General features: G+C 38.2%; 1 protein-coding gene across 1 annotated transcript; it reads right to left on the minus strand.

Moving 5' to 3' along the window:
- Positions 1-19,713: 19,713 nt before the first annotated feature.
- LOC149849215 (uncharacterized) lies at positions 19,714-21,272 on the minus strand. The gene has a single exon (XM_090013696.1). The coding sequence runs from the start codon at positions 20,476-20,478 to the stop codon at positions 19,921-19,923; it is 558 nt and encodes a 185-aa protein (XP_089869822.1). The 5' UTR covers positions 20,479-21,272; the 3' UTR covers positions 19,714-19,920.
- Positions 21,273-26,361: the final 5,089 nt, after the last annotated feature.

The following is a 26,361-nucleotide window of genomic DNA, read 5'->3' on the forward strand; positions in this document are numbered from 1 at the left end:
TACTTTCTGAAGTAGTATCTTGCTTTAGTTCTTGGTTGAGCTCTCTAGGACACTTCGGTGTTCACTCGCTCGCCTCGTAACTATCGTCGGATATATATGTTCGAATACGCAGTATATGCGTTCTTCAAAATAGTATCTCACCCTAGTTCTTGGTTGAGCCCTCTAGAACACTTCGGTGTTCACTCGCTCGCCTCGTAACTATCGTTGGATACAGATCTAGGTGTATATCTGCTGATTCTGCCGACGCGTCTTATATCGCACAGGCTATGTAATTTACCTTTGCCGTCGCGTCGTATGATGCCAAGGCTCCCTGCTTTCTGTACTTCTGATTAAAGCACTTCCGATTATGCATTTACTTACGCCGTCGCGTCGAACGATGCCAAGGCTCCTGCTTTCTGCAATGTATTTACTTACGTTGTCGCGTCGAACGATGTCAAGGCTTCTGCTTTGTTATATATGTAGAATATTTCGTTCAGTTACACACCCTGAACAATAGTATATGCATTTCCTTTACGCCGCCGCTGTATAAAGCACAGGCTTCTGCTTATATTACATATATGGCGCGTAAGTGAGCGTTCAAATGTAGATCAACTCCAAAATCGCCCATGCGATTCCCTTACCGCTCCTCGTGCAAGATTCTGCTTGACGAATGAAGCCCCTATTGGAAAGGCTTCGCCTTTTGGCAAAATGCTCTTTACGTAAAGACTAAATCAATTACGTATGGCCTGGCTATGGCCCAAGGTTCCTGCAATCTTGATGGATGCAAAGTACGCACAACGGTGCATATCCATTTCCCGAGTTAAGCGTAGCGATTTTCCACCAAAGAGGGGAGATGCCGCTGAAATGGATAAAAGAAACGCACGCTTTCTCCGTAAAAGAGAGGAAGTGCTGCTGAAATTCCTGAAGGAGCTAAGAATGGCTCAGAAAGAACGTAGCAGAAGTGCTACCCAGTTATGGAACGCCTTCTACGATGTAGAAAGGTTCATCGCACCACTGCCGGTAGAGCAGAGAAGGTGTTGACAGAATGGTTGGCAGAAGAGCTGCCAGAACCAGTTAAGTGGCACAATGATGTCCTTTGTTGGAATGATGTCAGAATGACTCGTCTCCCTAGCACCTGCAAGGGCACCATACTTGTAAGAGCCGTTGCGCCAAAGTAGTGGTGGCACCTTGACGAGGTCCTGAGCTCGTTGCGTAAAAATACGCCGAGTAGCCGATCCGTAGAGATCGAGTCATGTGCATGCTCATTGAGAATTATCAGACAACCAGACTCGTAAGGGCCGCTGAGCCGGAGTGTGTTGTTTCCACCGAAAGAGGTGAAGTGCTCGTCAAGGCCGAAGTGCCGAGAGGAGAGTTAAGCATGCATATGAATAAAACCTTTGTTCCACGGTGAAAACCGTGTGGTTGATTGGGGTCGGGTACATACTTCTCAAAGGCTGCCTTATAGGCATGCAATGTTCGTCAAGTAATTGTAAGACCGGCAGGCCCCTTTCAGAATTTCTCACCGAGGAAGACGGTGATGGCGCAGCCTTGAGTGACATATATTTCACCCGAACCTGATAGAGTTCATTGATGGCCTTCGTCACTCAGAGGTATGGAGGTCGTGGTTATCCTTAAATATCTAAGGATTGAACCCAACTACTGCAGTAGCAGAATGCATTCGAATACCTAGTAAGGATCTCTTCCGGTATGCTGTACCGTCCTACTAGGGGGATGGGGTCAACAGGCCTCTGGGTATCTAAAATACATAGAATAATCAACCCTCAGATCGTCGCGTTGTCGCCCAGATATGAGTCCCCTAAGCCCAGGGGGAGGTGCAATTATCGAAACAAAGCATTAGCTTAGGTACAGCGCTACTTTGAATGTATGAGTGGATGACGTTGTTGAGTCAGCCCTGCATAACCTTTGTGAAGGTGTCATGGTCGGTATACTACTGGACCGATTGGGAAAGAACCCCATTGATATCCGTACGACTAAGTGAAGCTCGGAGAGCTGTCCTTAGATTCGTAGGATACGGATGTGCCAAGCATAAAGGCTTGAGCTAGACATCCATTCGTGACTCTGAGGAAGTCAAGGCTAAGTCGTAGAGACTTAAGAGGTTATTCTAACTCACAGCCCTAAAGAGGCTTATGCGAAGTCATGACGACTTGCGTGGATGTTCAACTCATAGCCCTGATGAGGCTTTTGCGATATACGCTAAGTCATGGAGGCTTGAGCGTCGTATTACGAACTGCGACCCTGAGTGGTCTATGCATTTACTTGAGTTGAATAGATAGGTGTTTGCCTACTTACCAGACCATCAGTGGTTCTGACCCCGTTTTATGGGGATTTCAGGTGTTGAACCTGCGTGGCGATATGCGGAGCAAGGCGGCATCGAGTTCCAGGGTTTCTCTAGACAGAGTTGTACTGCTTCCTTTTTATTGAACCTTCACTGCTTTTCTAAGCAGTAGTGTTGTAATAAACATGTGCTTTCGATAAAAGGGAACACTTTGGTGGTCAATGAGTTGCTTGGCCACATACCTGCAACGTGCTCGGAGTTTTCTAAAACCGATGACTCATTATCGTCTTATTCCGCTGCTAAAAGCTTTCTAAGTTCCGCTGCAAAGAAAAAAAAAAGAATATCATGAAAATTTTAACTTAGCTTTGTTTTGGAAATCCGGGGCGTTACATTATGCTTTCAGAAGTGAGTGATCATGATCATCGTTGTGGCGCAAGCGTCACGCCCACGAATAGAGTTCTCTCAGAGCAGCCATTTTCTCTCACGGTTTTGGGCTCTATCCTTAGGGGGTACAACTCAGGGGGTTACTCGGGCATAATAAAATATATAACATAATAAACACCCGAGCTAGTCAGTCTGTTTTGGGTTGATTTACATCATACCTAAGTAGACCTAGTAATAAAGAAAAAACATAAAATACTTGTCCACATTACTTTATTGCACTTTGCTTTACTTTGCTTTATATTACTGCAAATTATTCTTGTTCTTGAAAGTTTGTGAATTTATGTTTATTGATATATGTCTTGTTCTCATCTGGAGTTTGATGTTAGCATATTTAAGATTGTTATTACATACTTGCTTATGAATTTTGAATTCATGAATAGCTTGTAGAAATTTTATGTCTACCTTGTATAGTTTATGCAAATTCTGAGATATTTATATCATGCAAGATTTAGGTGTTGTAATTTACATTAGTTGTGTGAATTTTACTGGGACTTTCTAATGTATCATTCTTTTAAAATAAAATGATTTTCAGGAAATATGTGATGTTAGAGCGAGTGCAGGAGGCTAGAGGGGGTTGTGCATACTAATGTTTTCGATGATCCTAAGGGATTTTTGTTTCATTTAAATTTTAATACCTTCTGAATTGCTAAAGGACTATTTAATTGGATATTTGATTATTAGTTAAATTCTGAATTTCAATTACCTTATGCATAGTCAATTTCTATTCGGGTATGCGATGATAGTAGTTCTCGTAATGTAATGTGTCCAAAAATTTAACAAAGAAACCAGTTTATAAAATTGATTTTAAAAATTAATATATTTTCATTGTGTTTACTCACATAATAATAACATAAGGATTTTATCATTTGGATGTTTTAACTTTGAACCTTGTTCCACAGAGCTATTAAACGTTGGTGCATGCGCAGGCTAACTCCCTAGGGCTTGATTCGATTAAGGCGAAGCCAATGATGAAAAACTTGGTTTAATGAATTCTGTTATATAATGGTTTGATCAGATTTATTGATGGTGGTTTCATACTGGATCTAGTACTAGGAGGCTAAGACACGCTCGCGCTTGCGCTCAGGCGGGTTGTCTAGTACTTGGTACGGTTGGAATGAGTCCATTGATGAGACCGTTATATTATTATATTTAAAAAAAAATCTAGTATTTTTGGTTTGAAATCATTCAGGCGGTTACATCACACCCCTTTTTCATATCTCCCTTTCTCCTTTCTTCCTCTCTGCCTCTCCCTCCTTTCTGCCTCCCTTCTTGATGTTATTTTGCTTCTCTTTACCATCTTGTTTGCTATTGTTTTTTCTTTTCTTTTTCATTGTTGCTTTTCGTATTTGTTGTAGGCACCCACCGCTGGAAACTTCCAACTCGGATTTAGTGCGAACCACCATCTACCACCATGATCGGTGGCTGAGAAATCACTCCCTACAACTGACCGATCTCTTTTCTTCCAACACCGATCTTCCCCTTCGTTAACTCGGCTTCCAATCGTGTTGTAGTAAAAACAGAATTCCAGCAAGAAAAAGACATATGATGTGAAATCTGAAGTGTAAGTCTACTCTTTTCTACCCCAAACTTGTCGGGCAACCCTTGAGGTGTGCTTTTTTCCCCTCTACTTTTCGGTCTTTATTTTCTTACTTTTTATAAAAAAATAAATCTTGACTATTTTTTCTTTTGAGATTTGATTTGGGTTTTTTATATTATATGTTATTTGTCATTTAGAGTCAGTATTTGATGTCTGATCATTTTCTTTTTAGAGTTTTGGTCAAGTCTTAAGTCGTCCGGGTCAAAGAACTTAACCGAAAAGGCTCGTCGAGTACGTTTTGATTTGTAAAAACTATTTGTATTGATTCATTAGATAGTTTATTTTTATATTTGCATTGATTAGAATAGTTTTAGGTTAATTTTAGATTAGATTTTATTTTCTTTTTACTTTAGATTTATGTTTTTGCCAAATAAAAATAGATCTAATTAGGGTTTTATCGATTTTAGTGTTTTTCTGCATATTTTTATGTTTTTCTTGAAATCGTTAGGCATAGATTGATTTATTTTTATATTTCACGTGATTTTCATTCAGTTTAGTTTCAGATTTAGGTTAGATCAATTTAGATTAGGTTTTTGTTATTTAGTATTAATTAGATTAATTAATTAGATTTTTTTTAATAGCCGATTAGGGTTCTTGGTAGTATTTTTTATTCTTTATTATTTTTGGTAGTTAGATCTTGTATTTATTTATTTATTTTAGTTTAGTAGAGTAATTAGTGCATATTAATTTATGTTTCTTGCATGTAACTATTTTTTCATTAATGTTTAATTAGATGTATTTAATTGTTAGTTAAAATAGATAAATTGGTAAATAAATAGTTAGTTATTTTCACTTTTTTTTGTTCAACCGAATAGATTAGATTTAATTTAATTCTCTTTATTAGTTAGTTAATGTTAATTTCAATTTCAGGATTTTGATTTCATTAGTTAGATTAGAAATTAGGTGTTTAATTTGCAATTATCGTCATTAATTGAATTTTTTATTCTAACCAAGTTAGATAGTTAATGATAATTATTCTTTTTAATTCATAATTCCAGTTCACGTTAATTATATTAATTAGATTAGTCTGGTAGCTAGTTTCATGTCATTAGATTAATTAGATTAATTAAAAATTAGTTTAGACTAAAATAAATTAGTCGATTTAGTCTTTAGTGTAATTATCATTTTCTTTAATAGAATAGAATAGTAATATGTATTTTTCTGTTTTTTTAGATTAATCATAGTTCTGTAGTTTAATGTATTAATTAGTTTAGTTTAGTTTTATTCATGTTATTAGTTTAATTCAGATTTTTTATTTTATCTTGTTTAGATTAGTTACATTAATAACTCTTAGTTGATTCTTGTTTTTCCTTATTTTTTATTCATTGTTAATTAGATAGGCTGTTTAGTTTAGTTGTTTCTTTATTTTGTTTCAGATTTGTTAGTAGTTAGTTTAAATTAAATTTGTTATTCATACAGCACATTAGTTATTAACTTGTTGAATTAGTTATCTTGTTTGTTAATTAGTAAGCATATTAGTTAGAATCTTGAATTCGATTAGTCAGTTTCTTGAATTACTTGTTTCTTGTTTAGTTAAATTAATTAAGTAATTTTAACTTTTGAATTCGGTTAGTCTTGTTTTCTTGATTATTAAGTTAGTTAGTTACTGTTAACTTAGCATAGATTGGTTACTTTGTGTTTTCTTTATTTAATTGCATTTAGTTAATTTAGATAATTAGTTTTGTTTATTTCTTTATTAGCCGATAGTGTAGTGTAGATCTTAATTTAGATAATTCCTTAATTGTATTTAATTATTTATTGTCCCCTTAATTTAGTTCTCTTAATTGTATTGTCCTTTATTTAGTTAGAATATTTTATTATTGTTTAGAATAGGGTAGGTTCCCTTTTTATTTTTTTATATTACAAGTCCTTATATTGTGCCAGAATAAGGAGGATGGTGGGCTAAGGTGGATACAAAAGAAGAGGATTATAAATCTCTCTGGAATTTAATTAAGGGATCCCCAAGTATAGTTAGGAATATTTCTTTTTATTATTTTTATCCCTTTTTAATTTTAGTTAGAATTGTAATTAAAGATAGTGTAATTTTCTTTTTCAGTTATTAATAAAGTGAAATTCAGTGAATTATTTTGCCTAAGTTTTGTTCCATGAAGAGACGATCTGACTTGCTACTCTGCAATGAGTGCAAGAACTAGTTTTAAAATTATTATTTGGTGTGCAGTTATTGATTTAAAAATATTATTTTCAAAATCGTCACCATTGCGCATTAGATAGGCATGGCATGCATCATATAAGAAAAAAAATTAATTAAACATAATAATTAGCTTATGTATAAAGTCAACTTCTACGATGGTAAGTGCATACATTGTTAATTGTTCATGCATCTTTAACTATTCATGTTTAAGTGGATGTTTAATTGAAAGTTATATCGCAAATGTATACTTGAATAAGGTATTAGAAATTCATGTTTAATCTATGTTGTATTTAATCTTGTTAAATGTATAAAAGATTGAAATGATTCTTACTTACTTGTTCTAATTTGTGTGTTTTGAATAGCTCTACCCTACTGAGACATGATTGTCTGACCCTATTGATTTTAAATGTTTTTAGGTAGCGAGTGAATTCACATGTGATGGTGGAAGGTTGCGACAGGGACTGAGCCAAGCATTTCCCAACCTTTGAGTGTTTTTGGATTACGAGCATTTTAACATGCTCGGGACTCTAATTATTCATTAAATTTTTAAATGAACTGTTATTAATTAAATTTAGATATGTAATGAACATTTATTTGACTTATGAATATTTAATTTTTTGAATTTCCTATATTTATGGTAAATGAATGTGATCGAGAAGTAACGTGCAAGTTTTTGTCCCGTTTGAATTTTTTGATGTAATTTTATAAAAGTTTCAAAAAAATAAAATTTTCATGATTTTTTTGATACAAAATTTATGGTGTTACACCATAATTGGTTTGCCCACGTGGCTTCACATCCTCTACAGTGATCCTTTTATCATTAACTGTTTGAGACAGTGAATTTTTCTTCAAAGGACTGAGCTCAATACAAACATGTGCCTCAGATGGATGCACATTATCCACATGATTGTCATCATTTCATTCATCAATTGGTTCTTATGCATCGCTTCTGACTGCTTCTTGGACATCATTTTTTATTACTTCATGTGTAACTTTGCAAACAATGGTTTATCGATTACCTATACTAGCATCTATAGCTTTACTAGAATCTAAGTAAACTTCACCGCTATATAACATTGATTCTACATCATCATCGTCCAAGACACTGTATCCATATATGTTGGTCATCTAATTTTAAAGAACACTTATACCGGAGTATCATTGACTCCTCTACATATCTGATTTTATGAGAAATCAATGCTATAAATTTCTTATAGTTGTTTTTAGAGACCAATATAGATCTCTAAATAGGTTGATCAGTGCTATAGTAAAATACCCTTACCCTTTCAAAAGCCATCATAATTACCTACACCAACCACACAACGTAACATTCAGTTAACAAAAACTATTCAAAAACCAACAACCCACAATAACTCCCATAGCCCCTATTTAATGTTTGTGCACATATATATCTATACAAAATAATATATATATATATGAAAAAACCCTAAACATAGTCAACCATAAACAATAAATCTAGTGCCAAATATTAAACAAAACATAGGATTACATAAATAAAACATCCACAACAAGGAAACATATATAATACATCCACAACAACAACCAAACAAAAAACACTGCAAGGCTAATTGTTCATATCTACAAAAAAAAAACTTGAAAAACAATTGTAATCGCCAGAATGGAGCAAAAACACTAACTGAGAAAGTTGATGAGCATCAGAATGAAGCAAAAAACTTTCATAGGAATCACCACAAGGATACAAGAAAAAGGTGATTAGAGTGCAAATTTCATATCAAATGTTGTTGTTTTATAGTGATGCAAAATTTTGTTTTAGCGTGCAAATTTACGTATATATATAGGCGATTAGAGGGAAATTTTGTCAAGAATTTCACGTTGGTAGCTGTAAAAGTCTACTTTCGATGTAGAATGCATAATTTTTTTTTTAAATTCAAGAACTTTTGCATGTTGTTGAGTTTAAGCGATGCGAGATTTTGTTTTAACATGTGAATTTACCTATATATATAGGCATTTGTGTTCATTTTTTTTTTTTGTATGTGAAAAAAGTGGTAACCCTTTTCCCTCTAGAACCCTAACCCTTTTTCTTGTATCCTTGCGGTGATTCCTATGAAAGTTTTTTGCTTCATTCTGATGCTCATCAACTTTCTCGGTTAGTGTTTTTGCTCCATTCTGGCGATTACCATTGTTTTTAAAGTTTTTTTTTGTAGATATGAACAATTAGCTTTGTAGTGTTTTTTGTTTGGTTGTTGTTGTGGGATGTATTATATATGTTTCCTTGTTGTGGATGTTTTATTTATGTAATCCTATGTTTTGTTTAATATTTGGCACTAGATTTATTGTTTATGGTTGACTATGTTTAGGCTTTTTTCATATATACAAACAATAAATCTAGTGCCTAATATTAAACAAAACATAGGATTACATAAATAAAACATCCACAACAAGGAAACATATATAATACATCCACAACAACAACCAAACAAAAAACACTAAAAGGCTAATTGTTCATATCTACAAAAAAAAAACTTTAAAACAACGGTAATCGTCAGAATGGAGCAAAAACACTAAGCGAGAAAGTTGATGAGCATCAGAATGAAGCAAAAAACTTTCATAGGAATCACCACAAGGATACAAGAAAAAGGGTTAGGGTTCTAGAGGGAAAAGGGTTACCACTTTTTTCACATACAAACAAAAAAAATGAACACAAATGCCTATACATATAGGTAAATTCGCATGTTAAAACAAAATCTCGCATCGCTTAAACTCATGTGAAAGTCCTTGAATTTAAAAAAAAAATATGAATTCTACATCGAAAGTAGACTTTTACAGCTACCAACGTGAAATTCTTGACGAAATTTACACTCTAATCGCCTATATATATACGTAATTTTGCACGCTAAAACAAAATTTTGCATCACTATAAAACGACCGCATGTAAAAGTTCAAGAATTTTGCAAAGTTTTTATAAATTCTGCATCGAAAGGCAAACTTTTTCAACTGTCAACATGAAACTGACAAAATTCGCAAGGGATTTTCGTAAGCAGTGTCAAGATATTTATAATATTGTGCGAAATTCATGATTTTTGCAAAAATATCATGTGAATTTTGTTTTTAGTTAGATTTAACGAGAAAGGAGAGCATTATGACCTAATACATGAAAATTGAGAGAAATCCACACATGCTAAAGGTAAAAAGGTCTTAAAAAATTTGAGAACCTACGAAATTGATCGGGCAGATTTTAAAATTTGTGAGGCATTTGAAAAAATGCATAAATTTGTCGTGCAGTACGGTCATTTTTCGTATAAGTTTTATACATACAAAAACTTCTAAAAAACAAATTTTTTTAGAAAACAAGCTAGCTGGTAAAGCTTGGCTCGGCTGATGACAAGCTAACAAGACGATCCTAAGCAGAGATGTACCCTTTAACAAGCCAAGCTCGGTTCATTTTCCAGCCCTACACCCTGATTCTCGCTCTAACTGAGTGACCCCTCGAGAGCATTCACGTACCGTTTGCCTCATAGAAGACTACTCTTAATTGAGAGCAATAATGAGTTTGCATGAAGAAAAAACAGAATTGACTCGTTCAGGATAACTTTCTTAAACCAAATTGATTTCATAGCCCATGCATTCTTTGGGCATGATTGGTTTTATGACATGTATTGTATTTGCCCTATAATATATTACATTACCACCTTATTAAAGCTACTGACCAAATGCAGAAACAAATTAATATTGAGATACATGCACCTTATACGTCCTGGGAACAGGTTGCAGTGTGCAGGATATGAAGAGGCAGTATGTTAGAGATACATAACCTAGGACATGGGATACATGATGAAGGCGGTGAAGCAGATAACTGATAACCACGGTTCAAGTTTGCATGAACCTCCTAATAGTTCTTGTATAGGTCGCATCTTAACACGCTGGCATAACACACAATTTGTTAACCATGGTTCAAGCTATTATAACTCTGAATTTAGGTGGAATATCCTCAGACCATACTACAGTAACTCTCCCATCTTGTTAAATCACTATATTGAAATGAATAAAGATCGACAAGAAGTTGGTCAATAATGCTCGAGCATGCACTTTTTTGAAGTGCCTATTTATTTTCTATTGGTATCTATGGATTGATCACAAGTCGAAACATGGTTATAACACTTATGAATCTCAGGTTTTCTGATTTATTTGATAACCACCAATTAACGGGAAACGTTTCCCAATCTTCGTTATCCATATGATAGGATGGCACCATCCTCTTAACATCATGAGTGGGTATGCTAGACCAAGACGTTCAGAGGACGTGCTGGTGAAGCTCTGGAGAGGAGGAAGGTCAAGAACGACGTGGCCTATAATTTTTATCCAACATTGCCAACGTACTTTTAGCGCTTTCCAGTACAAAGTAAAATGAAAGACTACTACTAAATGTGTTGAAGTGACTAACAAAATGACACATGTTGGATGCATATGGTCATATACTTTCTGCTTCAAGACCATACCATCTCATAGTAAAATCTGATGTTCCCTCATTTCAGCAGCCACACGAATGAATAGAGGTAATAGTTAAAATGCTATCATTCTTGACCCAGAGAGACTGTTATAGGAAGCTAATGCATCAGAAGATAGAGAGCAAATATGATATCTACCTCTGATGAACTACCAGCATAATAAAATATGAGCATGTACGTACAACTTGGGTGAACCTTATGCAGAAATAACTTGAACATTACTTCCACTGAAACACAGGTTTCGATTAATGAGAGCACCAAGGCTTATACCAATTCCAGTCACATTCCACAACCACAACTATTGGTGAATAGAATCAAATGCGGAAATCCCACACTAAGGGGGAAAAATTCAAAAAACCAATACATTACCTGATGAGGAACTCCCCAGCTTCAGGAGATTAAAAAAAAAAAAGGATGACCACGAACTACATTAGTATTTACAATGAATGGATATGAAACCCGTCCGTAGCAAGGTTGTCAGACTAAGAAGCAGAAGTGAGAAGCGATGTATTTAAAAATGTATAGAAAGCGAGAAGCAAGGAATAAAAAAAAATAAGAATTGAAATGAGAATCAAAATGGAACACAAATAAAAACTAGAATAAAAGTGACTATTCTTAAATTTCATGATTTTTTAGTGTAGGAATTAAATTTTTAACAAAATCGAAAAATGTTGCCTGACAATTTAAAGAAAACACATGGAAGTGAGTGAGAAGCATGAAAGGAAACACATAAAAAACATGAAAAATAATAGATGAAGCATGTGCAAAGCATAGGAGAAGCATGGAAGAATTGAGATTCTCACCAAGTTTCAGAAGCGAAGAATATCGTGCTTTCAAAGCGAGTTTCCGAGAAGCGGGCTTCCCACCTAAGAAGCTTCCGGTAACTCTGGTCCGTAGCCCCTTTAAATTAGAGTATAATCTTCACCTCATGTACTAATCGTCACAACGAATGAACCAACACAAGGACCTTGACACTTGATAGCCAATTCCCCAGTCCGGCTCACATGAGCTTGTCGGACATTACCAAGAAACAGGAACAAGTTCTGCAGCATTTCTTCTCAGATAAACATCAAATTCAGTTCCTCAAACAATAGTTTCAGTAGCAATGAGAGCAAGCCATCCTCCACAAGATATAAAATAAACAAAAGTATGTTTGGATTTCACTGCAGAAGGCCAAGTAATAATCCATTGCCCTTGCTATTACTTTCATAAACAAGATAACCTACCCGAGTAGATTGAAGGTTGTCCTCATCTGAGTCTGATTAACATCAATTCATCAATTCACAAAACATGTCTAGTTGTGATGATGAGGATAATGGCAGTAGAGCCTATGCAGGGAGCTTCAGTGGACCAGACTACTATAACCAGCGTTGACAAATGAAGGCAACATCTGATTAGGATAACATAAAACATTAATTCCCAGAAGATGACTGCAGAACATGTTCTCTGATTCCATCAAAGAGAAGATCCACTGCATTACCTGTTATTTCCATTTCAAGCTAACATGTGTATTACAATGTAGTCTGTCTAAAAGACAAACATTGAGAGATGGACACACAAGAACCTTGCGGCGTCATACTCATCTCCAACACATACAATCAATACAAGGCAACATTGCCTGATGCTGAGCACCATGTCAAGAGAAAATTACCTAACATCATCTCGAGCCAACTCAATGAGCTGAGAACTTATGAAAGACATTGGGCATGTTTGCAATGTCCTGTGATTCTTGGATTTTCTCAAGATCTATGATTGTAAATCACAATCATAACACTTTCTTAAGGTTAGTGAAACATTGAGAAAGTACGAGTTGTGATTGTGATTGTCAGTTGTGATTGTTTCTACCTTGAATCTTATGAAAGTTAATCACAAGATTAACTTTTCGACCAACAATCACAGCTTGAACTTTCTCAGCTGCGATTGTTCTTCCCACTTGTGACTAAAGCAAACATCCCCCTTGTCGATACCATTTTCTCACTAAAAAAGCAAATCACTGTTTCCAAGATCAGAAAGCTGATGCAGGAAACAATCATGAAACAAATTCCATTGTAGATAAACTATAAAATTGTCGTAAATAAACATTACATTTACAAGATTGTTGACACTAGTCTCATATCATTAATTTATACACTGGAAAAACTGCAGGTAATTAGGAACATTATTTAGTTATGAAGATTATTTTATCAATGACGAAAAGTGGTGTCTAACTAACGCTTCCAAGTAGTTATCTGGAAAACCTGTTACATCATGTAAATAACAGATCAAGTAGCTCTTGCTATGAATCATTGAATATATCCAAGTCTAGAAAGTCCAAGAGCTTCATTGGAAGTCCATATCTTCTTTTGTTACTACATATGCAATTATACACAATATATATATATATATATATATCAAGTGACGCCTCACAGATTCATAAAACCTTTGATACACCAATTGCAAGATACAGCTCCTCGATCTTGAGTGTTATTGATTTGGGACTCAATCTTTCATTTGCACAATCAGTTTTCGTGTCCAAAAATATTGATAGAATATGAGAAAGAAACCTTCAAGTCAATGGTAAGCCTTTTCTTGAAAGTAGACCATGGCATGAGCTGTCAAACATTTCGGTTAGAGTTGACATATATGACTGCAAATCTTCCTAATTAGAAAGAAACATTTTCTTTCTTAATAACTGTGTTGCAGACTGGCTGTCAAAGATGACATCTACTTCAACCTTTTTGTTACGTTCTGAAGTCTCCTACTACATTTGTGACCAAAACTTTTCAAAAAAATATGATTGCCAACAAAGTACCTTACAAGATGATGTGAAAAGAAGTCAAAATAGAAAAGGTAAAAGACAATCAGAAAGAAAGGATAAGTGCCAAAAATAAATGAGCAAAAGTGAAATGAGAAAAGAAAAAAAACTATTAAATAATATATTTAAAGAGATCATAGAGCATAAAAACATGCTTTTGTTCATAAATGTCATTACTTCAAGAGTCTAGACTTATTGGTTGCTTCCGTTGCTACTTGAATAGGACTGAGTTGAATAGAAAGATAAACAAAATGGCAGGAATTTGGAAATAATAGATACTTGGAGTGAATATGGAATCTGAAGTATTTAAACATCTAAAGAAAGGCAAAACTTGCACAGAAAAGTGACTTGTTTAATGCCATAATGCATCGAGAGCTTTTGCTTCTCTTCGATAGTGTTAAGGGCAAGGTTGTCTGTATTGTACCGTATCATACGATACGGTATCGTAACTATCAAGGAAAGCGATACGATACGCACTCGTATCGTCACGATACGAGTGTGTATCGTACAATACAATCTCGGCGGAATTAATTTTTGGGTTTTAAAGACCTCTCGAGGGCCGACTACCTCATTTGGGCATAGGCCATTAGAGAGTTATCCACGCACCCTAAGACTCGTGAGAGCGATTTGAAAGTCGATTTGTGCACAAGAGAGAGGGTTTTTGCGATTTCATTAAGTAAGAGTGCATTTCCACAATTTTTTCACTCGAGTAGGTTAAGGTAAAAAAAACCCTATTATTTCCTTTTTATTGAGTTTTTTGGAGGGAAGATGGCATCAAATGATCAAGCATGACAATGGGGCACTCGAATAATGAGTGAAAATCTAGTGCAACTATTGTCACTATGTTATTTTGAGTGGTATTTCTCGGTTGAAGCATCATTTAGCCAGGACACATCATAATATTGCCGCATGCACATAAAAAAATGTTGGATGTCGTGAAATGGAAATGCCAACAATTACTTACTGGTTTGAGAGAAAAAAGACAAGAAAAATAGATGAATGGGGCAGAAATGGGGTATGGGGAGCCTTGTGAAGATGAAGATGAGCTTCCTACTTTTAATCCAACAACCCCTAGTGTAGCATCAGAAGTAGAAAGTTTTATGGCGAAGGGGAAAGGTGTAGCTGGGGCTAATAATAGTGTCGCGGGCACAAAAAGAAGAGAAAGAGAAAGAGGGGTAGGAGGGAGTTCTTAGAGAGGAGGTAGAGGTAGAGCTAGAGGCTCTATTATGAGTTTTTTCCCTCTTACAACTACCCCTGGGGGCCAACCCAACATTTGTATTGTTATGGCACCTCAACATTTAGTTGAGCAAGTGAATGTTGCAGTTGCAAGATGGTTTGATGATGCCTGCATTCCTTTTAATGTGGCAAATTCATTTCATTTCCAGGCCATGGCAAATGCCATAACCAGTATCGGGCCGAGATAAAAGATGCCTTCATATCATGTTTTAAGAGGAAAAACTTTCAATGCTAATATAAATGAAGTGAGGGCTTATTGTGATGAGATGAGACAGCCGTAGAGAAAGACTGGGTGTAGCATCATGGCATATGGGCGGACAGACAGAAAATCGAGGACCTTGATAAATTTCTTTGTCTATTGCCTTAAAGGAACTATATTTTTGAAATCAATTGATTTGTCTGATATGACCAAGACATTGCTAAGGGTTTTTTTACCAAGTTGTAGAAAAGGTTCAACCTCAAAACATTGTACAGTTCATTATTGATAATGCAACAAATTATAGGGCAGCATGTAAAGAATTGGCCAAAAAATGTGGGTCATTCTTTTGGACCCCGTGTGTTGCCTATTGCATAGACCTCATGCTTGAGGACATCGACAACATGGATGAGGTACATCAGACAATTGAACGCTGCTAAGAAATTACTAAATTTATTTACAATCATGCATGGGTTTTGAGCCTAATGAGAAAGTATACTAGTAGTACTGAGTTGATTCGTAGTGTAATTACTGGATTTGCTACAAATTTTTTGACAGTGCAAAGTCTAGTAAAGAATAGAGTTGCACTAAAAAATATGTTTTCATCATATAAGTGGAATGCATATCTCTATGCACAAAAAAGAAAGCCCACAGAAATTATAGATATTGTATTCATACGTGAATTCTATGATTCATGCGTGAAGTTGTTGAAAATAACTAAATCTTTCATGAAAGTGCTTCGATTGGTTGACAGTGAAGACAAACCAACTATGGGTTATCTATATAAGACCATGGATAAGGCAAAAGAGGCCATTAGAGATAATCTGAAGGGGAAGAAAAAAATTGTACATACCTGTATGGAACATCACTGATCATAGGTGGACTAAGCAACTTCATCAACATCTTCATGTTGTAGCATATTACTTAAATTCTACATTTAAATAATCTCTTACATTTAAAATGGACAAGAAAGTCAACAAGGGACTTTTGAATTGCATCGAAAAGTTGAACCCTGATTATAGTATTAAAGATCAAATTCATAAGGAAATGAAAACTTATGATAATGCATTATATGATATGGGAAGACTTACAGCAGTGTGAAACCGTGTCACGATGCATCAAGGTAATTTATTTTGTCTATTTCAATTTTAATTTCAAATTGTTATTTATTTATGATATTTTGTATGATTGTATATCTATTATTATCTTATTGATTTCTCATTTTCTTGTTTTTTTTTTTCAGACATGTGGTGGGCTAAGTTTGAAAGTGGAGTTTCAAATTTGAGAGCTTTTGTTATTCGTATTCCTAGTCAAACATGTAGTGCAAGTAGATACAAGAGAAACTCGAGTATCTTTGAGCAAATCCATACCAAAAGAAGAAATAGATTGGAGCACAATAGGTTCAATGACCTCGTCTATGTTCGCTACAACTTAGGACTGAGGCAGATGTATATAAAATTATAAAGTTCATTTGTCATTTTCATTCAAAACACAACTAATTTTAATTTTTTCATGTCATCTTTTTAGGTAAATCGAAAAGTTATCAGAAAAGAGGCACAAAGAACAATTTTATCCCATCAGTTTGGAACATTTTGATGAATTGGATGCATGGGTTGAAGAAGACGCAGAGACTCTTTTGAACGAAGAGGACATTAAGTGGATTAACATGAAAGGAGCACAAGGGGTAGATAATGAAGACCCCATGTATCTTGGAGACAATGTGGATGTTGAAGGAGGAGAAGAAGATAATGATGAAGATGATTATGATTATTGAGGTTTTATGTAATATGTTTTAAAAAAACTTAGTTAATTAACACTTAATTGTTCATAAACTTGGTTGTTTTGTTTTTGTTTATGTAATATGAAAGTATGAGTGTTGTGCCATGTTCTTAATTGCAAGATAATTAATATTTTGCATTGTTCTTGTGAGATATGCATGCAATATTATCTATGATTCTATGATGTCTTATGCGGCTCATAGAGACATAAATGCTTCATATGTGATTTTATGATTGTATTTTGTGAAATTCATCATTGTTTCATGTGATATTATTTTTTTAGAATTTTTGCTAGATTTTTCTTGAAATTTTTGGATTTTTTGAAAAAAAATTATTAAAAATTTACAATACGGTGTAACTATGGGCTCGATCGATATGGGTTACGATACGATACATACAACCTTGGTTAAGAGTGATGGAAAACTAAGTCACTGAAACGACTCATAGGAGAACATCACAAACTCTTTGATTTAACCAAGCAAATTATAATAATGATGATAATGACCATCAATGTTGTTTATCAAGTTGTAAACAACTTCAGAGAAGACGATTTCAAGAAGGAAGTATGATATATAATCAAGCAGAGGTAGATCTACACTCCATCCCCCTAGCTGAGGTAGATACAAAGGATTATATACAAAATATTGACGGACTCCGTGAGATTGATGAATGACCTAATAAAGAAACTGGAGCAGATTCAGCACATCCAATTTTTCCCTCGGATTGAGAGATGAAGTATTAAACACCTGAATGGAAGAGCAAAATAGATTCGACTCATCTTCAACACTGATTTCAATTGAAGTAGCTTACTAAGAATGAGATAAAAGAGAGTCACTCTTCTGCCATAATTGAAAGTTTGCAAACCACCAATTTATCTACAAATTAAGAATCTAGACTCTGTTAACCCCCCCCCCCCAGACACACACACAACTATACCCTAGGAAAACAAAGAAAAACCACATTCGAAGGTGACACAGCAGTACTTTCTGGATAAAACACATAAAATTAAGGGTCTAGCTAAAATGATTTATCAGAAAAGGTGTAGAATGGATACTGTCTTCAATTCAATGTGAACTACATTTTGGACAGAATGCAGCTTTAGTTCAACTCCTATCACAGCAAAAAGCACACTGCATATGATTGGATTCCTTGGTGCATCTGCACTTGAGATCCATGTCTGAACCCTAAACAATGAAATCATGTGTTCAAACCACATATGCATAAGGTGTGCATCAGTCGAACCAACATGGGAAAGAGCACACATGAACCATACTAGTTCTTTTACTCTAGAATAGAGACAATGTTGATCACATAATTCACGTTGTCATTCAACACTTCCAAAGACAATGTTGATCACATAATTCAAGTTGTCATTCAACACTTCCAACGGACTTTGGCCCATCTTGAAGGACGAACCACCTACATTTATGTGAAGCACTTAAGGACCACTTTCTTTTCCATTAATCCCATAAGGACTAATACCACCCCACCCAACCCCAATATCCTATATGTCAATGCAAGCATGCACAAGAACAATATCACCAACAATGGATTTTGATGAAAGGTAGTCTGGACTCTTTTTACTCTTACAACAACAACAAAACAACAACAACTATGTCACAGGGATTCGGCTAGCAGGGTGCCGCACCCGCGTCGACGCGACTCGACGCGGGTGCGGGTGCGGCACCGGGTGCGGTCAACCCGACCCTGGGTGCGTTGACCGCACCCAGGGTCATTTTTGTCCTTTTTTTTGGATTTTTTTTTTTTTAAAAAAAATTTGCCTGATGAAATGGGCTGCGGAATTTAAAAAAAAAATCTTTGGGGGGGCGCTGCCCCCATGGACCCTCGCCTGCTGACCGCACAGCGGGACCCACGCCGGGGGGAGCCCCCGGACCCCCCTTCCTGCAAGGGCAAAAACAATGAATCAGGCTCCACAATCATCTTTGGGGACAACCATATAAGATAAAAAAATGGTAAAAAGTAAGTTGGGCATAAATGTCATGGACCTTAATAGCTACCATACATATACACTATACATGATATATATGTATATATATATTTTACATTTTTGCCCCTGCCGCACCCCCGCACCCGGATTTTTTGGAAGTGCCGAATCCCCGCACCCGCACCCATGTGACATAGAACAACAACAACTACGCCTTCATCCCAAAACAATTGGGGTCGGCGATATGAACCAAAAAAGAAAATCATTCTGGGTCTTCCACATGAATCCTTCTCCTCCAATCATTTCTATCCAATGCCATGTCCTCGGTGAGGTTCAAAGCATTCATATACTCTTTTTACTCTTAAAAGCTGCAAATTTCTAATAAATTAAGAGATCAATATCAAACAAAAAAAAAACTTGGTAGGGTAGCACTGGTAGCACATGGCAACCAAACCAACATCTCCATTCAAAATCAACTATGTTTACAAATCTAAGAATGAGAGAGATCACTTCCCTTCACAGCCCTGTACGTTAAATTGCAGAGGTATCCTCAGCCATAAGTTGCTCATCCTCCTTTTTAGCCAAAACTCTTATTTTTCATGTATTCCAAATCCATTTTCAATCTTGAGAAACATATAAACACATTGTATATTCCAACAATTCAACTATATTCTTCAACATGTTCCCAACACAAACACATTACCAGAAAGAAAACACTGAAGAATCTATCTTGCAAAGTCAAAACACTCAAAATTTAGCTGCATTTTGAAGATTATCCATCAATGAGAAACATTCATTGATACACAACATAAAAATTAGGAAGTAAATTAAGATTAAAAGTAGCAATTAATGTACTATAAGCACCGAGCTCTAACATTTCAATGAGGAAGAGAAAGACAGGACCTATAGCAATTAGCGATGTACAAATCCATCCTCAACGCCTCGAGTGCCCACCTCACCATCCATGATTCAGTGACCCAATTGACAAAAAAAAAGAGGGAGGAAAAACCCATGATTCACGGTTCAGAGGCATTGCCCAAGGGAAACGAGAACAACTCACGCACTGGGGAGAACTCCACCACGCCGATATCCAGAGCGTACCCACTGACCGGCAGCTTAAGGTCCCGCAGGATGCAGAAGGCTTCCGCGATCCGGTTCCTGGGCACATCCTGCGCCACTGCACAGGCAGGGATCCATGTGTCCGGGAGATACTGCTCGCCTATTTCGACGCCCTCCTTCCTCAGGAAGTCACACAGCTGACGGTGGAGGTCGAGGAGGGAGGAGGTAGGGGTTGGGCCGAGGAAGAGAAGGCCATCGCCGGACGATGACGAGAATGCTCCGACAGACGAGAGCGTCAGCGGGATGGGCTCGTGCTTGGCAGCGAAGGTGCGGACGAGGGACTGCAGCTTCGGGGGGTCGAGGAGGGGGCTCGAGAGGAGGGTAAGGTGGGGACGCGACTCCATCTCGATAAGTTGGGTGCTGATCTGCCGCCGCGCCAAGACGTTCCACGCCTTCAAAACCTGGTTCTCGAGGGCGGGATCGAAGTAGAGCTCTACGGCGTACCCTTGAGACATCTCCCTTGCTGAGATCAGGAATTCGGAGAGTACCCTAAGATTTTTGGGGGGATTAGAAGACCTTGGATTCTCTCAATTTCAAGGAAACCCAGATTTTGGGTGGTTTCAGAGTGACAAAGATATCGGACGCTTCAGAAAAACCGAGAATTTTGGGATTCAGAAGGCCCTGGATTCTCTCAATTTCAAGGAAAACCCCGATTTTGGGTGGTTCAACAGAAACCAAGAATCTGGGTGTTTCAGAAAACGATGGATTTTGGGGATTCACAAAGCCCAAGGTTTTTTAAATTTCAGGACCAACCTGATTTGTGGTCTTCCCTGAATTTGGAGGGTTCCGGGTGCTCTTCGTTCTTTGAGGCCCAGGGTAAAACCAGATTTCGAGTTTTTACAAGAAAACAGATTGTGGGTTATAGAGAAACCCAAAATGTGGGTGTTCCAGGTAAATCCTAGAATTCGAACGTTCCTCAAAACAAACCCAAGGCTTTTGCAGATTTAGAAAACCCAGGTGTTGGGGGTTTCATAAGATACTTTGATTCCGGGTGCTTCAGAAAAAACCCAGATTTTGGTGGTTTCAGAGAACCCAGAATCTGGGGTTTTTCAGCGAACCCTAGATTTCAGGGTTTGAGCGCTTCAGCAAACCCCAGATTCTAGATAATCCTGGAAAAAAAACAAGTGTTTGGAAGGATCCAAAACCTAGGGATTAGGGTTTTTTATGGGAAATACTTGGAGGATGTAACTGAAAGCACTGACCTTCATTCGTTCAAAGGAATGAAGAAGAGAGGAGCAGAAAGCAGATTTTAGCCATGAGGGCGAGGGGCAACTCTTGTAAATTTGTGGGGTTCTTGATTCGGTTCGTATTCAGTGTTTTGTCTTTTGTTTTCCCGTGCATTATTTGGGATTTATTTTCTTATATGCGTACTTTAAAAAAAAATAAGAGGATGTAAAGTTGTCTTTAGAGCCTATTTTGCTTTTGTTGACCACGATGTAACCTAATTGGTTGAGGTGAATACCTCCAAGGGGCAGTCTGCATGTTTGAACTTTAATAGCTTTAAGGTAAAATTGTAAATGAATTAAATGTGTTAAGCTTTCTTTTGATCACATTCGTTGTGATTGTAATTCTTCTTTTTATATTCTATTTTGCTCTTTTGCACTTTGATTACAAGCTTTCACGACTGGCAAGCGAGCTGACAAGTAGGCTTACAGCGGTAAGGAAAAATCGTCGCACCGTGCTGGCTAATTGAAGAAAATAGGCCTGTGACAAGTGGTATCAGGGTCCGTTCTCGTGCTGAGGAAGCGACTCAAGAGTCGATGTCGACAGACACACCGACAGGCTGCAATTTGTGAGCAAGACATCGTGGCACTTTAGTAAAATCTGCGCAACACCAAAAGCAAGGTTGTTGTCGAAGCTGAAAAGATGGGTTCATCTCGGGACCAAAAAGAGATGATTGCAACTGTCAATAAGCTGGTGGAAGATGTGACTTCGCACGAGGAAGCGATTTCACGCACAGTTAAATCATTTGGTAGATTGAATGATATGGTGGCGAGCCTGCAAGAGCAGGTGAACTTACAGATGGGGCAGATCACTTCGTTGACGACAACAGTGGCCGACTTGCAGACTGAAGTATGAGAGCTTTAGTTGAAAAAACGCACATGGCAGCAGTCAGTGACCCTAAATGACAGAAATTGTGAGAGGTCATCAAGGATTGATGTGCCAAGACCCGCAAAGTTCAATGGTTCTCGAGACAGCAAGGCTATTGAGAACTTTTTTATTCCAAAAAAGACTACTTGGATATTCAAAATGTGATGCTTGAAGGTCTCTGGATTAAGGCTGCAACAACGCTATTGGATGAGGATGTTATCGCTTGGTGAAGGCGGAAGCGCAGCGACATGGAGAAGGGTCAATGCGTGATAGACACCTTTGACGACTTCAAAATAGAGCTGCACAACTACTTTATGCCCAAGAATGCGCAGAGACAGGCGTATTAGATTGTTCGTGAGCTTAAACATACTGGTTCATTACAAGACTATGTCAGAACGTTTCAAAAGCTTATGATGGAGTTGCCTAACATGCTAGAAGAGGATAAGCTCAACTGGTTCATTGTGGGACTTCGGCCATGGGCACAGTCTGAAGTGAAAAGGAGCAATCCTCATATTTTGGAAGATGCATATGTGGTGGTCGAGCGCTTAGTTGACACTCAGCACAAGTCTTTCACCCCATCAACCAAAGTCAGGAAGAAGCCTAACCATAGTGGAAAGAAGGATAAGCGGTGCAACAACAAAGGTGAGACATCAACACGCCATCAATCTGATAAGAAACAGAACTACACAAAGTATAACAACAACAAGGGTACAGTTGTGACATGCTGGTTTTGTGGCAATAGGCATATTGTCAGACAGTGCCCCAAGCGCCTCGTAAAGGACAACGAGCAAGCCAATGCAACGCATAAAGAATGCAGTGATACTGAATTCAGTGACACTGAGACCATGCAACAGCGGATAAGAGCCATGCGGTCGATCAACGCAGCTAGAAATTGCGCAGTTGAGAACATGCAAGTTAGCAAAGAACTAATGTATCTCGAAGTCATTACCAATGGAAAGTCCATTTCAGCTATGGTAGACTCTGGGGCCACACACAACTTTGTGTCGCAGGAAGAGACAAAGCGGTTGGGCTTAAAGCCTTGGCCAAAGCAGAGGACCATCAAAACGGTAAACTCTGAGGCCAAGCCCATCCTTGGTGAAACAAGAGATGTGGTTATCCAAGTGGGGAGTTGGGCCGGCAAAGCGAACTTCTCTGTGGTGCCCTTGGACAATTTCAAGATGATTCTGGGTATAGAGTTTCTGTGGAGCTAGAATGTTATGATGCTGCCAAAGTTTAACACGTTGACGATTATGGGGCCAAACCTGTCCCACACAGTGCACTGCCTTACGTAGAAAGTCAAGTCTTCAGTGTTATCGGCGATACAACTAAAAAAGGGTGTCAAGCATGGGGAGCAAGCATTCTTAGTTATTGTGCATACAGAAGAAGGGAAGGTAGAAGCAACAGTGTCGCCGACTCTAGCCCCACTGTTGGAGAAGTTTCGAGGGGTGATGCCTCCAGAATTGCCAAAGCGTCTTTCACCAAGACGTGAGGTCGACCATAAGATTGAGTTGACACTGAGAGCGAAACCTCCCGCAATGGTTTCATACCGTATGGGGTCAGCTGAGTTGAAGAAGCTGTGCAGGCAGTTAGACGAGATGTTGGACACAGACATCGTTCATCCATCGAAAGCCCCATTTGGCACCCCGGTTCTTTTTCAAATGAAACATGATGGCTCCAAACGGATATGTATGGATTATCGCGCTTTGAACAAGGTCACGGTGAAGAACAAGTATTCATTGCCACTGATAGCAGAGTTGTTCGATCAGCTAGGCAGTGCCATATCATTTCCAAGTTAGATTTGTGATCGGGTTACTGGCATGTGAGGATTGCTGAAGGTGATGAGCCGAAGACAACTTGCGTCACCCGCTATGGTGCTTACAAATCATTAGTAATGTCATTCGGGTTGACAAATGCTTCAGCCACGTTCATGACTTTAATGAACCAGATCTTCTACCCTTACTTAGACAAGTTTGTAGTAGTCTACTTGGATGATATTGTGATCTACAACAACAACATGGAGGAACATGTCGGGTACTTGCGAACAGTATTTCAAGTGTTGAAGGAGAATGACCTCTGTGTCAAACGAGAGAAGTGTCTCTTTGGACAGGAAGAAATCAGCTTCCTTGGCTACGTTGTGGGGCGTGGTGTGTTGCGTATGGATGGGCAGAAGATAAGGGTCATCCAGGAATGGGTTCCGCCAAGCAAAGTGCTAGAATTGCGATCATTCTTTGGTTTGTCAAATTATTATTGATGTTTCATCGAAGGTTATTCCTTCATTGTTGCACCCCTCACAGATTTGTTAAAGTCGAATCAGGTATGGCTTTGGACAGGAGCTTGCCAAGATGCCTTTGATGGCTTGAAGAAAGCCTTAGTGAGGGAGTCAGTGTTGTGACTGCCTGATCACTCAAAACCCTTTGAGGTTCATACAGACGCCTCAGACTTTGCCATTGGCGGAGTTATTATGCAGGAGGGTCATCCAATTGCATATGAGAGTCGAAAGCTGAAGGATGCAGAGAGGTGTTACACAGTGCATGAATGTGAGATAACCGTCATCGTGTATTGCCTCAAGACTTGGCGACACTACCTTCTGGGTGTCGAGTTCATCGTCAAGACGGACAATGTGGCAATGAGCTATTTTCAGACACAAAAGAAGCTGATGCCTAAACAAGCTCGGTGGCAGATGTTTTTGGCTGAGTTCGACTTTGCCTTAGAGTATAAGGTTGGAAAGACCAACGTTGTTGCGGATGCTCTGAGCTGCATGGTTGAACTGGCAGCTACGCGCACAGAGCCTTCTGAAGTACATTTGGAGGGCACATTGTTGAGTCGCATACGCGAAGGGATGCAGCAGGATCTGACAGCACAATACCTTGTTTCTTTGGCGCAGGCAGAGAAGACTCGTCGATTTTGGCTATAGGATGGCCTCCTTGTGACAAAAGGGAGACGCATCTTCGTGCCGCGGTGGGAAAACCTCTGTCGAGAACTGCTTAAGGAGTGTCATGATACACTATGGGCTGGCCATCCTGGTCAGGAGTGGACCTTAGCACTCCCTGAGCAGGCTGGCTACTACTGGCCGCAGATGAGGGACGACGTTAAGGGGTATGTGCGGACATGCCCCATCTGCCAGCAAGATAAGAGGGCAAACTAGAAGGCTGCCAGTCTCCTTGAGCCTCTGTCAATTCCAAAACGTCCTTGGGATAGCATCTCTATGGACTTCATTGTTAGTCTGTCAAAGGTAGAGAGCCTCAGTTCTATTTTGATTGTGGTGGATCGTTTCTCAAAGTATGCCACTTTCATCCCAACTTCTAAGGAGTGTCATGCAGAGAAGACTGCAAAGTTGTTCGTAAAGCATGTGGTGAAGCACTGGGGCATACCAAAGAGCATTGTGAGTGATTGTGATGCTCGCTTCATGGGCAAGTTCTGGCGTGAAGTATTTTGGCTACTTAGCTCTTATTTGGTATTTTCAACAAGCTTTCATCTGCAGACAGAGCGCATCAATGAGATACTTGAGCAGTACTTTAGGCACTTTGTTAGTGCCAATCAGAAAAATTGGGTGAAGCTTCTTGACGTGGCACAATTTTGTTATAATTTGTAGAAGAGCGAGTCTTCAGGCCACAACCTGTTTGAGATAGCCATGGGGCAGCAACCACTGACCCTGCACACTCTTACCGCACAAGAAAAGGGAAGGTCATCCTTCACCTATCAGTTTGTTCGCGACTAGCATAAGCAGAATGAGTTGGCAAAGACATTCTTACACAAGGCGACATAGAGAATGAAGAAGTGGGTGGACAAGCATCGTCGACCCGCTGGGTTCTAAGTTGGGGACCAAGTGTTTGTGAAGTTATATCCAGGGCGCACAAGCATCTTCCGCGGATGACACCGCAGACTGCTCAGAAAGTATGAAGGACCATTCACCATCACAAAGAAGATGGGAAAGTTGGCATATAAGTTGGAGTTGCCCTCAGGCTTCAAGGTGCACCCGGTGTTCCACATGTGCAACCTCAAGCAGTTCCATCCAGATGATGGAGATCCAGAACATGGCATACCACAATGAGCTCCCATCATGCAGAGGGCCCCGACAGCACAACGGGCCGAGAAGCGCCTCAGTAAGATTCTTCGTCACAAGGTCAACCACTTGGGCGAAGCGAAGAAATATCTAGTGCAGTGGGAGAAAACAACAGAACCAACGTTGGAGCCGACATTATGAATAAACAGCCGCTACCCGACTAAAGTCAGGGCCTACCATGAAA

This window comes from Nuphar pumila, chromosome 1 (assembly GCF_984573655.1).
Source record: "Nuphar pumila chromosome 1, dmNupPumi1.hap1.1, whole genome shotgun sequence".
In the NCBI taxonomy this organism is placed as follows: Eukaryota; Viridiplantae; Streptophyta; class Magnoliopsida; order Nymphaeales; family Nymphaeaceae; genus Nuphar; species Nuphar pumila.